General features: G+C 39.5%; 1 protein-coding gene across 6 annotated transcripts in view; it reads right to left on the reverse strand.

The window, feature by feature from the left end:
* The window catches only part of afdna (afadin, adherens junction formation factor a), a 230,143-nt gene extending 216,848 nt beyond the window's left edge, over nt 1-13,295 (reverse strand). For 4 of the 6 annotated variants that reach the window (XM_073051631.1, XM_073051634.1, XM_073051633.1 and 1 more), the window contains exon 1: nt 12,777-13,295. In XM_073051631.1, the coding sequence (XP_072907732.1) occupies nt 12,777-12,875 (99 nt within the window). In that variant the 5' untranslated portion in view covers nt 12,876-13,295. The remainder of the gene's footprint in view (nt 1-12,776) is intronic. The other 2 variants (XM_073051632.1, XM_073051635.1) reach the window with 2 other exon arrangements.
* Between the last annotated feature and the right edge of the window lie 1,769 nt (nt 13,296-15,064).

The following is a 15,064-nucleotide window of genomic DNA, read 5'->3' on the forward strand; positions in this document are numbered from 1 at the left end:
GATTAGCAATTTAGGCTATTCAAAACAAAATTGATAAATTGGAAGCAATACAGTAAAAGTCAATAATCTGCCACATCAATGTTCAGACATCCTGATGGTCCAGCATCTGGCTCACAAGCATCCCATTCACCACACTCCCTGTAAACTGAGTACTCTCAAAGAAAAATTCATCTGGACAGGTGAACTTCAAGTGTATTAGTGTTTTGATGAATATTATTGAAGAGTCTGGAAAATGTTCAGTCAAACACCAAACCCCTGACAAAAACTATCCTCATAAAAAGAGAAATTTCAGCTGAAAAGAGAAAAAAATCCTGTTATCAAAATGATTTACAATTAATAAAAAAAACTCCAGTATACATCTGGAAAAGGTGTTCGCAATTTGGGCAACTACTAGAAGAAAATTTTCTGTCTGAATTTTAATCCAAGAACAAAATAAAGTAAAAATTATTGAAAGTTATTTCATTGCTCTGGGTGGGTGTATTTAAGACTTGAAATGTAAACAGGGGACTGGTAAAACAATGGGATGAAATTGTGGTGACTTCAACTCACTGCCAATATCTTGTTCTTCTAGTTTTCAAGAAGAGGATTGAGGGTCACTTAATAAATACGTCTTGTTAGCAGAGGTTTTGAAATAAATAGGAATGCATCTTTTCAGGGACAAGGGATTCTGCAGATGATGGAAATCTAGAGCAACACACAAAATGCTGAAGGAACTCAAAAGGTTAGGCAGCATTCATGGAATGAACGAGCAGCCAAAATTTCAGGCCAAGACCCTTCATCAACACCTTTTTAAGGAAACACTCAGTTAGCATAGGGTCTGAAAAGGAAAATAAATATAAGTGTACTCAGAATAAAATTCAACCACAATCAGCAACACAAGTGAAAAAAGGCAGAGAAATAATAAACTGAAAGCGTCCAAATATGGGAGAAAACAAAAATTTATACAATTAGGTGACAATTATAAGAAAATGAGAGCAAAGTTAAATGAATAGGAGTAGTAATTCAAAACAATATGCCTAATTTAGAGTATTGCACAATGTATGAAGGTATATTCCCATTTGTAGCTAAAAATAACAAGCAAAATTCATATGCATTCCATGTAGGAAGCAGAAAAAGGAGATGAAGAATTTTAAACAGATCTGCAAGGTTCATGCCAGTATCAGACGGATGTATGCAAGGCAAAAACAGCAGTTCACAGGAAGGCAGAAAGGAGGAAATCTAGAGAGAAATATATGCAACTTATTGAACAGTGTATCTCTTAGGAGAGGGAATGGCAAGGAAAGAAACATACACCTGATCCACTCACACCAAAACAATTTCACCAGAACAGCATTGTTTTTTTAGTCGTGAACTAGATGAATCCACATATACAAAGATTTTTATCCAAAGTTGATTAATTTACACATTGTTCAACCAACTTAAGACATGTATACCGTAGATTCCGGACTACAGAGCGCACCTGATTTTAAGCCGCTGGCTCTAATTTTAGAAATAAAATCATTTTTTTAAATGTAAAGGCCGCACCGGATTTTAGGCCGCACCGGATTTTCGGCCGCAGGTGTCCCACGTTGTAATATGAGATATTTACACAGAAAGATATTACACGTGAGGATTTTTTTAACTTTTAATTAAATCCATATGGTAACAAAAACAAATACATATTGCAAATGCTTTTTTTCGAACCGTGCCCGTACGCGGCTACTTTTAAATATACGTTGCGTATACTTCTTTACTGAACAACATTCCAATATCTCCTAACGACTGGTAAAAAATATATATACTGCAGCCTACCAGGAAAAGTTATTGATACCTTTAACTTAAAAGCAGAGTTCGCTCAGATCCAAAGCCGCTCGCGTAATGCGCTCCCCCCTCCTTTCCGTTTCATCGCAAACGGCATTTAAAAGCAGAGTTCGCTCAGATCCAAAGCCGCTCGCGTAATGCGCTCCCCCCTCCTTTCCGTTTCATCGCAAACGGCATTTAAAAGCAGAGTTCGCTCAGATCCAAAGCCGCTCGCGTAATGCGCTCCCCCCTCCTTTCCGTTTCATCGCAAACGGCATTTAAAAGCAGAGTTCGCTCGGATCCAAAGCCGCTCGCGTAATGCGCTCCCCCCTCCTTTCCGTTTCATCGCAAACCGGCATTTTCCCACAAGACACCGCGAAACCGGGTGTGTCGTCATAGCATCCCGCGATGTAGTACAGAAAACAAATATAGTTTAAACTAAGTAGGGTAGGTAGCACAATGCTTCGAGTGTTTTCCATGTTGATGAGGGTGAGTACAAATGACTGATTTACAATAATTTAATTGTGAAAGTGCGCTTGATTTATCGTACAATTTCATTGGACCTCTGTGAACTACTCATCAATTTTATTGGTCTACTGTTACGAGGCAAAATGTTTACGAGGCGGCATGAAAAAAACCTTGCATTAGCCGCTTCGGATTATTGGCCGCAAAGTTCAAAGCTGTTCAAAATGTGGGAAAAAAGTAGCGGCTTAAAATCCGGAATCTACGGTACTTCAATTCTAAGAATTGTCCATAAGTCCTAGTGTCAGGAAAATGGGAACAGTTTTGTGGCCGTGTATTGCCCATGTCCAAATGCATCTCCTTTATGAAAATCATATCAGTATGGAAATCACAAATTTACAGCAATTCATAAGTCAAAGTATCTCTGATTTACCATGTTGCCGGCTGATTTGCACATTTTAAATAAATATTTGACTAGAAGGTATTTCAACCAGCCCAATGTTCAATTTTATGTAAACTTTATTCAGGACGAGAAAGAAATAGGAGTCTGAATATTAAAGTTTTTAAAACAAAATCCCACAAATCCATTAACGCCTCAAATATTCTTAAGCAAGCATATGGTAAAAATACTAGCTACTACTTCTGATTTAAAAATGTATCCCTCCATAAATACCCACCCTACTTTCTAACTTAGCTGCATTCTGAACACTAAAGCCCATAATTATGATAATTGGCAACATAGCACTCTGGCACCTTTCATCTGCATGTGGAAGGCATCATTGTCAAATCCTGTGATTATACACTTACTTTGTCAAGGCGGCCAGTGAGTGCCAAGTTGAACCATCTACTCAAATTGTCTTTGAAGTACCTTAAAGAACAACCAGCCTTAGCTGCCCAAACAAAACTTATTTTTCAAAACACTTATCTACCATTTGAGGATGTCCAATCCACTCAAGCTGCATCTTCAGTGACCTGCTCAAGTACCTTAATAGTGGTCACCAGCATGCTCCATGATGCTCATAAGTTGCTGAAACATATTTAAAACTGCTCAATCTTAAGAATATGCCATCTAAAAAGTTAATACATCAATCTCTCAATCTGGTGGAAATAGATGCCAAACTAGTTGAGTACAATCAGTCATTGAGCGTTGACTAGCTTTATGGATGTGAAGAAAATTTCCTCATCAAGGAAACAGTCATTGGACCCTCATCCAGAGAGCTGAACCGATTTTTACTTTAATTATATCCCTTGAACTGAAATGGCTAGAGCTGCAGAACAGGTCCTTTATTTTACCAAGATAGAGAGAGGCCACAGAGCAAGAATGTCTTGTAAAATGTCAGACTACGTGAAGATTGAGAAGTTTTTCCAATATTTTGGTCTCAATGCTTTGTTTTGAGATCCCACAGTTAAAAGCAGAATGCTTAAGATTTCACTGTACAGCTCCCAAGCTTTAATTGAAGTTGCAAGAGCAGTGAATTAGCAAGACTATTTGTTGTGCCACCCAGCTAGTTGCATTTTTAATGCTGAGGTAATTTAGATCGTCACTGAGATGTCAAGAAAATGCTTAACTGAGCTTTTGGTTTACTTTCAAACTCCACAAAGCCAAGAGATAATCACAAAACAAATTAAATTTCCCCTTCAAATCTATTTGTACATTTCTAAAATACTCGTCAAAACTTGCAATCTGGGATAAGCAAAACTGTAAATGGCATCAAATACTTATCAACTTGATACAAGGATGTACAATTGTCAGTCACAGATGTGCAAAAGAAGCAACCTACTAATTAATGTAGTAAAAGAACATATTAATTTATAACTTTAAAAATTGGCTTTCAATCACAGGAGAGATTTCCATAAATCAGACTTGATTATTTCAATTTAAAATATAGCAACACCACAGCCAACCAAAATGGATATGTTTAATTTCTTTGTCAATAATAATTGTCCAGAAATTAATTTATGCACAACTTAAGAAACCATTACCCAATCTTAGCCTTATTTAGAAGATAATACCCTACTTTTACTGAGGGAAGATTTTAAGAATAGACTAAGAATATTTATAATCCAGGTAGCCATTTGTTGTATGAAACTTCCCTATAAATTACTATAAATTCAGGCTCAATATTTTGACATCTAAGGGAAATAAGTCTTTACTATGCTACACAATCTTCTGCATATCAATTTAATGCCCCCTCTGCCTGTGTTCCACAAAAAAACCTGACAGAATTCCAGTTTTTAAATCATTGCTAAAATTTAACAGCTTTCATAATCTCTTAAATCTACTCTGCTCCCTGCCAAGCTTGGTTCCTCAATGTTATCACGGGGAGGGGGGGGGGGGGTTACTCAGGATAAGCTCACTTCCTATTAGATGTTTCTAATGGCATGCATGTGTATCTCAAATTGCCTCTGACAATGAAGTTCAGCTCCTGCCCTTAGCTACTAATCCAGTAGAACCATTTCTGCTGACAGAAAGGCGGGGGGGGGGGGGCCCAAAGACAAGTTACCGGCTCCTTAAAAGCAGTCACTCCAGGGAGAAAGGGCTCATCAGCCATGGTTGGCAACTCATCTCGAAAGAGAACTCTGATTTCAAACCTCCGCAGACTTGCAGTTATACCCACTCATGGGGAAGGCTTTGGGAGTAAACCCTGAGGAAACTTCTGGAGCTGAATCCCTAAGGTAGTCTTATGCTTTGTTCAAAACTGACTGGAAACTCCTGTGACACCGCTGATGCCAAACCATATCAGTCCTGGCCAGTCCTTTGGATTCTTCAGCTGTGTGACTAGGGGGAGCCTGCTATATGTGCAAGTTTGCTCTCCATATTGTACTACCTTGGCATATATATACACAACATAAACAGCTAGTATGCAACACCCATGGCCAACCCCAGCTCAATCATACCCCTCATGTGATAGGGCCAGAATTTTTTGCAGTACTCAAGCTAGTACTGACTACTCATACCATTGTGTCCTTTATTGCTACTTGATGGATGGAATGGAAGCTGCCATTTCTCTCCATTCATCTGCACATTTCTCTCCAGCCCAGAGGGAAGACAGCAACTTCTATTAATAGATAAGGAAGACCACAACATTCAGGCAATCTGTTATCACAGACAAATGTTGCTGGTTTCCAACAGCAATTTAATGTGCCAAACCAAGGTACAACCCTGATCCTCACACTTCAGTACAGAATAACAACAATAATCATCCTTGCCCTAACAAACAGCTTCCTCAAATAAGCAAGATGAGATTTATTAATGGAACAGTGCCTGTGCAGAGCAGGGATTCACACTAGGTTTCTGCAGTGAGATCCACAAAACCATTTTTTTGGGTATACATAATAACACTACCCAGTACCTTCTGGGAACACACCGAGCTCCAAGCAAAGTATCAATTTATGTTAAACAATACACAAAGGAATACCTTTACATACTATGACCCAGGTGGGGGCATTTATATCCTACCGAAGCCTACCTGTAATTATGTTGCCAATTAGCATTCAACACATCTTTGTGTTGCAAGAGTAAATAGAAGCACCCAGCAGAAACCAATGCGGTCAAGGAGAAAATGGGAAAACTCCACATAGATGGTCACTAATATTTGTAGCGTTATTTCACAGAAATAGAGATGGAGCTCCTCAGCAGTCCATCTAAGAGGGAAAACTGATTTCAAACCTTCGCTGCCTTGCACCCATATCTACTTATGGGAAAGGCTTCGGGAGTAAACTGAGGACAAATCCGGAGCTGGAGCCCCTAAGGCAGTCCGATGTTGCCTTCAACCTCGTTCTAGCAACTCCTGCGATGTCACTGGTATCAGCCCTTGCCCTTCCCTTCGACATCAGTGGCGTGGAGAGGAGAGTCTTGCTGCTTGGGCAACTGCCGGTCTTCCATACAACCTTGCCCAGACCTGTGCCCTGGAGAGGACACTCCAAAATGAAGCAAAACTTTCCAGGCACAGATCCATGGTCTCGCGAGACTAACGGATGCCATCATTTCACAGAAACCATGTACAACACATACAAAAGCATTCAACTCGACAAAATATGCAGACCAATTAGATTATACACATTTCAAAACTTAATAGCCATCACGTTACTGGATCTTAAAAGACTTGTCTACTTTAGTACATTTTTTATGATGGGACTTTGTCAATTTCAAAAGTGGTGGTGAATGAAATGAGGGCAGCTAGACCCAAAAGAATTCTTTGAAACCAGGGTACTCCAGTCTAGCCTGTGTGCACACGTAGCTGATAAACTGCACAGCCTACGAAACCACACCTTGATGAATGCATGAAAGGACCACATTTGACAGAACTGGGAGCCAACAAGTTTGTGGCTTCAATATCCAGGTGACTGTGTAGTTAAGTTCAGCTGTACACTAATGAGTCTTATATGACAGCTCACTAAACCAATGCAGAACACAGCTGTAGATTACTTGTTTTATCACCCCAGGTACTGCTCAAGAGTCTACAGAGGTTAAGACATTCTGGTTATGGTCAAAGACTTCCATTGCTTGTCCCTAAAGAGTATATGAATCAGATTGTGGTGAATCAGAATCAGATTCCTCCCTCAGGAGACATATTGAGTACTGCAGTTGCCAGGCAACTTACAAAGTGTAATTTTATTGATTTATTGACAGCCCCACAGGCTTTTGCCTATTTTATGAATGCCATGCTGTATAACTGGTAATTTCCCTCAATATCAATCGCATTATTAAACTGTAATGGAGAATGGCATTGATTTTAAATAGTCCCTAGCCAAGGGCTGAGGATCTCACCTTCAGCTTAACTCTCATTTTCAGTTGCTGACAATCCTCAATGAATACAATCAGTGTACTGCCTACTTCAAAAAGCATTATACAGTCAGTAATGAAAAAGTCTGACAGTTTATACCTAAACATGCAACTTGGATCTAATTTGTGATGCAAAACATTACAAATGCCTTCTGTACCACAAGATGGGCCAGACATACAATTCCAATCTCTCTCTCACTCTAAATCAACTGATAAAGTTGGTAAAACCAAAACTTCACCATTACTCCCAAACTTTCCAGTCAGAAACTGATCATGGATTAGTAGCCTTCACTGGTCAAAACTATCGGTATAATACAAGATAACAAAAAGCTTGACAAATTCAATCAATCCAGAATTCACAGCCATTTGGTTAACTCTGCCCCGTGGCAGACAAAGTTCCTGCATGATCTGTGCCCACCATTATGTTCCCACCCAAATGAAATCTTTAGATGAAATTAAACTTGTATTTAATTACTGGGCCACATTATTCACATGTCCAACACACCTTTATTTTCCCTTATTTTCTAGCCTAATTTCTAGATTTCTCAAACTGTGGATCAGATTTTATGCATCGTTGAATCTCAAAGCCATTGCTTTCAACTTTTTGCTAAGAATACTTTGTGTACATCCAGAGTTTAATTCATCAACAAAACAATTTGAAAACAAAAATCTTGTAAAAAGATAAGATGCTGAAACATTAACTGTTTTCCAATAGTTTCTGATATTAGCTTAGAGATCAATTGCAGGCCTATAAAGGAAGTGAACAGTCAGCATTAGAAATTGTATACCATAAATTCCCAAATGAATTGGCTTTTATACACAACTTCTTTAACTTTTCTATAATCCTGTTTACAGTACATTCAGCCAAAAGTAAATCTCCCTGAAGTCAGTGACAGTTTACCAACGAGAAAACTGAGGTTTTACAATTTCAACATTAAGAGTAGCATGAAAATGAAACACACTCTCATTCTTAAATCATGTACCAAATCTGATTAAATTGTAACTGTAACTAGAAAATTATATTCAGCTGTAAATTACTTTGAACTACAGGTGAGATCTGTCACAATTGCTTTCATTCTAAGTTACCATTAATTCAGCTCTGAAGAATTACAGATTGTGTTAAAGTGACTATTATATTTTGCAATACTAATAGAATCAGTTTCATTACCATTGTCATATGTTGTGCAATTTGTTGTGGCAGCAGTACAGTTCAATATGTAAAAGTATTATTTAAAGAGAGCAAAACAAAATAGTGAGGTAGTGCTTATGGCTTCATTGTCTGTTCAGAAATCCGACTGTAAAGGGGAAGAAGTTGTCAAAAATATATTGTCTTCAGACTCCTGTACCTCCTCTCTAATGGTAGTAATGAGAAGGGGACATATCCTGAGTGGATGGTGGAAGTTTTTAAATGATGGGTGCTGCCTTCTTGAGGCATCGCATGTTGAAGATGTCCTTGATTAATGGTGAGGCTAGTGCCATGATGGAGCTGGCTGAGTTAACAACCCTCTGCAGCTTATTTCAATCCTGTGCAATGACCCCTTCATACCAAACGATGATGCAACCAGTCAGAACACTCTCCACAGTACATCTGTAGAAACTTGCAAGTGTCTTTGGTGACATAACCAAATCTCCGTTAAAAACCTGATGAAGTATAACTGCTGGTGTGCCCTCAGTGTAACTGCATCAATATGGCTGGCCTAGGATGATGAAACCTAGGAACTTGAAACTGCTCACTCTTTCCACTGCCGACACCTTGGCCAGGTACTGGTGTATAAATAATTAACTAAATGAAAAAAGTAAAAAAGGGAATTTGCTCCTGAAACCCAAACCCTACACATGGATTAAAGAGCCAAAGGAATATGATCTTCTGCAATTCACTTCATAATGCCACCCATACAAATCATTACATCCTTCAAGTTTAGTTCATTTACATCTTGGCCTCATAGTAACGAAGAGCCAATGACAGCAGTACTTTTTTTGTAAATTTCACATAGCATGTTATCAAGGTTCCAAAGACCAATCAGGTCAATACACACAAAATGTTGAAGGAACTCAGCAGGTCAGGCAGCATTTATAGAAAGGAATAAAGTCAACATTTTAGGCAGAGACCCTTCATCAGGAATCAGGTCTGGAGTCTCGACCCGAGACATCAACTATTTATTCCTTTCCAAAGATGCTGCCCGGTCTACTGAGTTCCTCCAGCATTTTTAGAGTGTTGCTCTTAATTTCCACCATCTGAAGAATGTCTTGTGTTCACAAGTCAGGTCAAAATAAGATTGAAGGATGAGGGGTAAATAAGATATTAGTGGCTTAGAGGCAAGAAATAAAAGAGCATGGGCACTTTTCTGGCAAGAAACCATTACCAGTGTCTACAAAAATAATGAAGTTCATGGCCACAGATCCTTAAAAGTAGTAGTACCGCACTTTAAGTATGTAAGAAGTTATACTGGTTGAGGGAATATACAGATAACCTTCATCTTTCTTGTCAAGACTTGGAATCCATACAGACCAAACTTTGAAATGTTTTACTCAAGAATGTGAGAAACACCCTGGTCATAAGCCAAGTATGATAAGCTGTAAAGAGGTCATGAAGACATACCCCACAATCAGCAAATCAATCTAAAAAGTGCAGTATTATGGAAATAGAGCTGTCAGCAACCTGAGAAATGGAACTGAGCATTTTCCCCTTTAATATTGCCAGATTTTTGGAGTCCAGAGAATGGTGGCAGTATTTAACTTTCAACATAACCTTCCCAATTAATAAGCTCCAAAAATAATACCTATAACACTAGGCCAATTAGTGGAAAACTGTTGCTGGATTAGCTGCAGAAATAAAAACAAAATAAATGCTTGCCAAACTGATATTTTAAGATTATGTCAAGCAGCAAATCAATGTACATTTTAATTTTGAGCATTTTAAATGTTTAATTACATTTGTATTATGTATTATATTCCTGTCTGATCAAATAAATAAAAAGGGAAATGATTGCGGTCTTGTAGTTCTGTATTATTAGTTGTAATTCTCAACAATGCTGTCATTCCAGGTTCATTGAATAACCTGCAAATTTTAAACCATTATCTACCCCTTTTACCATCAATGTGGGGGCACAAATCTGCCTTAGCCGTCTCAATGTGAACATACAATTCTAATTACTGTGGTATACATTAATTATTGGTCCTGTTATTGGGGGGGGGGGGGGAAAGGAATTTACTGCAGCAATTTCTTTATGGTTAATCACATGCTCCTGTATCTAGCCAGAAGCACAAATCTGCAATTTGCTAAAGACATTCTTCAACCATCATTTGGTGAAAATCTGGATTCACAGATTTCTGAATAAGCTTATGTTGACCCTTCATACAAGTACTGATTTAAGAATATCTATTGAATTGCATTTGTATCAAGCTTGTTTTAATGAGGATATACTTTATATGGACCTTTCAGATATACATAGCACTAAAATATGGACAAATTTCCCAAGACATCAAAAACTCCATAACGAGTGAAAACAATAACATTTAATTTAGCTTGATATTGGTGTGCCCAGAGGCCATTTTACATTCCAATAATTCAATTCTGATTCAAATCAGATAACATTTTTGATATATATCTACTCCACTGAAATAGAGAATGCAACATGACTTCAATTAACAAAAATCTTAACTGTTTAGAGAGATTCCACATCATTAAAATCTGGAATAAAGTCATACAGAAGATTAAACAAAGTATAAATAAAATGCCCTTTATAAATTCTAATTTCCTGAATTAAAGTTAAAAATTGAACTTTTGAAAATGAAGGGGCAAAAGATTTTGTTTTACAAATGGGTTGCAGATTGTGTTGTAATGCACATCACGAAAACCAATACCATGGCTGCAGCTGTTTTGCTAGTTCTAATTATCTCCTTTATATTTGTAGCCTTCCCATCCCCACAGCTCAAAATGAAAACCCAATGAGCAGACCCCTTTCCAAACCACTTTTCATCGATGCCTTTCACATCTTCAAAAATCTACTTCTGAAAAGAGACTATGCTCTGCATTCAACTGTAGATCATTTGTAGAAAAAATCATGTTCTTGGCAAATTATGTTTCAATTTCACAAAAACTATGGCTTATAACCTATACTTACAAATGCAGCAATGATAAGTATTGTCAAACATTTCGGAGATCCTACACAACATTTGAGGATTCATTTGAGGTTTTAACATCATTCTATACTGTAGTAGAAATATATACAATCCAAACAACATTCCTAACAATTTATTTCTAATAACCAAATTAAACGTCTTATATACATATATGCAAAAACTAAGTTATGTTTTATCATGCAAACACGAGGAAATCTGCAGATGCTGGAAATTGAAACAACATTTTATTTTTTATCATGCCAGAACACCAATTTCAACATGAGGGACTTGGACCCACATTCTTGATTGCTGGTGGTTTGACACATTTTAAAAACCACATACAATGCATAGCCTACTGGACATATTCCAATCCATTATACCAGAACCAATGACAAACAGTGAGGATGGAAACATGACCTCTCAAGGACAACTAACATTCAAAACAGTTAGCTCTTAAGGCTATATACTATCATACAAGTTCCTTTTGATATATTAAAGCTGCACTTCTTGAACTGAGATTTCGAAGATATTATGACTTTTTTTTGTATTTGTCAGGGTTCTGGCATGATGAAGTCGTGCCACCCAATAATAAAAAACTTCCCTAACAATGCATCATCTCTCTTATGGTAACATTCTTTAGATGAAAGAACAGCTGGTCCACACTTTACCTACACTTTAACAGTCTGAAAAACTGGAACAAGCATAGTAACAACAAATAAAAAGCGTTTAAGGACAATACACGAGATTTCTCAGAAATTTGTGGGAAAATGTCAGATGGGTTCTTGTCTGATATGTCGACTTATCATTTTGAACATTCTGTATATCATGGAAAATAATATTTATATAATCCAAACATGAGACTGCTTATAATTTGTTTCTGATTGAAAAGATCATCTATTGCTCATAACATATTTGAAAGAAATGATTCGTTCAAGCCTAGTGTATGCCATTCCCATTTTTTTAACTGAACCATTTGTGAAAATCGCAACATTTTACAATTTGTGCAAACGAATGTGCAACTGAATGCTCCAGAGGACTATTTAGAATTCGACAGGAACTCTCAACGAAAAATCCTGGTGTAGTGAACGTTGAGCCCACGGATGGGTCCAAGGACAGGGAACAAAAAGGGGAGAAACTGAAGCAAACGTTCAAACTACATGGAATTCTGAGTGAAATGTAATCCTATTTTATATAAAAAGTTACACCCAGAGAATGATTCTCTCAGATTGCGCCCGGGTAGCCTGGTTAAGCAGCTGCGAGCAGCGGGGGCCGGCACGCCCTTCCACTCGGTGCCGGGGAACAGCGGGGACATCATCGGCGCTACAACAACACAGCAGCACATCAAAGGAAATCTCGATCTTTCATTATCTCGGCTACGAAGCACCCTCCCCACCCCCACTCAACCCAACCCCACCAGCTCGGGCTCCGGCTGCCTTTTGTTGTCGACAGCGCCTCGCCAGACGTCGGACCCTCACACCGGCTCGGTAACTCGGCCGCCTGGACTCGCTGACCCCTAGGCCAGCAGCCCAGCTCAGGGTGGGGTGGGGTGGGGTGGGGTGGGGTGGGGTGGGGAGGGGGCGAAACTGCCCCGACATGGCACCGGGGCTTGGGGCCCGGGAGCTCTCACCTCGGTCGGCTGGCTGATCTCGAACAGGTCCAGGCGGTTGGCGTTCCAGTGGTTAATGATCTCGGCCAGCTTCCTGCGCTCCTCTTCGCGACTCGACATCCTCGGTATGGGGGGGGGGGGGGCGGTGTGAGTGAGGTGCAAGGTGCGGTGGACGGAGAGGCAACTTGGCTGCAACGCCGAATCCCCGCAGAGAAGTGGCGGGTGGGAAACGGAACCAAATATCCGAGCGGCCTCGACTCCCCGGGGCGACGCGAGTCACACAGAAGGAAAGGCGACGCTGGAGCTGCCGCTCCCCGGCCACCTCAGTCTCGAGCACTGCTCAACGGCTCCTCTCGCGCGCGCGCGCGTGCGTGCGTGTGTACGTGCACGCTCTTTTCCCACTCGGTTCGCCGGGCCGTTCTCGCGAGGGACGACCTCCGAATGTTCACGCGCGGTGTCCGCGCCTGCGCCTGCGCCCGGCGGGTCGCCAGGGGCGGGGACGTCAAGCGGAGCCACGGGAGGTGTCAACGTTTGCCAGAGGATGCAGCGGCACGGCACGGCACGGCACGGCACGAAATGGGGGAATTAATTGTTTATTCTCTTGGATTTCGCCGGAATAGGTTTAAATTGTGGACCCTGCACGCTTGCAGTCTCATGCGTTCGCCGTTCTTGTGTACCATTGCGAAACTCTAATTGGTCTTGGTTTTTGGAGGCCCAGTAATAAAATAAACAAGGTTAAAGTCTCCGTAGCTGTACACTTTATCGTTAGTAATGGACTCATTCCATTGTACATTGTCATATACTGCTGCTAAAATATAATTCGGATTAAGGACTTCATCTAAACTATTCGATTAAGATTTCTTCCATTAATTCGGTAATTACTCTGATTCCCTGTGCTTTGGCACGGCCACAATATTGTCTTGTTTTTTAATGTTGCATTTCAGTTATTGAGGTAAAATTTTAATGCCTTGTGCTGAATGGTACAACTACTAACCCAGTTTTGGCATCACTACTGTTTACGAACGATGGGGATTAAAATTAAAATTCATGTTTTGTGGGCAATAATGTGGTTCGCCAATACTATACATTCGAAAATGTCATTGTAATCAGCTAAGTAGTTGATTTGAACAAATACACGGAGAGGCCCATAAAATACTTAAATGCCAAAGAGATAAGGATATTTATTGTCAACATAGACAGGAATATAAAGTCTTTACAGTTTATGCCACATATTTAACAATTACATGCAGAGGTGGAACTGCAGTGATGAATGATGCATGCTATCAATTCATGGCACAATTAGCTTAACTCCCAGTGATTAATGTTGTGGAAAATTTGTCAACCTTTTCATGAAAAATGGAATTTGATGATTATGTGTTCATAAATCAGTGGTCTACATGCAAATCAATCTGATAATTCAACAGTTCAGCTGAGGTCAGTAAATCTCAAAATGTATTCATTATCTTTCCTGGTTATATCAAACATAAAGCATCTTAAATTAAAAATAGATAAAATACAATAAATTTTAACCTCAAATGAAAATCAAACTGATCATGGATTGTACTGTTCTGAATTGGGATTTGAACCCATATTCTCCTGATTGAGACAAAAGTGTGCATACTGAGCTACAGCCGGATGGGCTCAGAAGAAAGCAGCCCAGAGTCCAGCATTCAGGAGTTGCTGATTGTCACTGGCAGAGAAAAAAAAATTATAAGCTGTAACCATCTGTGACCTTGGGCCCCATCACATCCCTCAAGCTGCCATTACTATTAAGACAGGGAGTGGTGGAATGGGGAAACCCAAGTTCATTTAAATGATACAAAAGAGTCTTTCAGGGCAGCACCAGGTGATAACTACGACAGAGGTAGTTTTCCATGGACTGAGCAAAGTGGTCCTGAACCAGAGAGCAGATGAAAAGTCTGCTGTTTATCACAGCCAGTTGAACATGATTAGTTACACTAAGTAACTAACGAAGGGAGAATTTGCAAATATTCCATCCTTCATAACAGCAGAGCCAAGAATATGAAAGCAAAAAAAAAAGTGCTGAAATGTGTGCAACCATCTTTGCCACTTTCCAGTCTTCTTCTGGGCATTGAGGCAGGTTGCTAAATTCTTCTTAGGAAGTGGAATAATTGAAGCAGGTAGGTACCTCAGACTACTGAGGAGGGAAGTTTAAAAATATTGGTTAAAAAAATCCAGCCAGTTGATCAGCACAGGTTTTCGTACTGGGCCGGATGCTTTCTATAGGTTCCCCCGATGTGGAGGCTTAGGGAATGGTGGGGAGGACTGTTAAGGCATCAGGAAGATGG

Source organism: Hemitrygon akajei, chromosome 7, assembly GCF_048418815.1.
Source record: "Hemitrygon akajei chromosome 7, sHemAka1.3, whole genome shotgun sequence".
Classification (NCBI taxonomy): Eukaryota; Metazoa; Chordata; class Chondrichthyes; order Myliobatiformes; family Dasyatidae; genus Hemitrygon; species Hemitrygon akajei.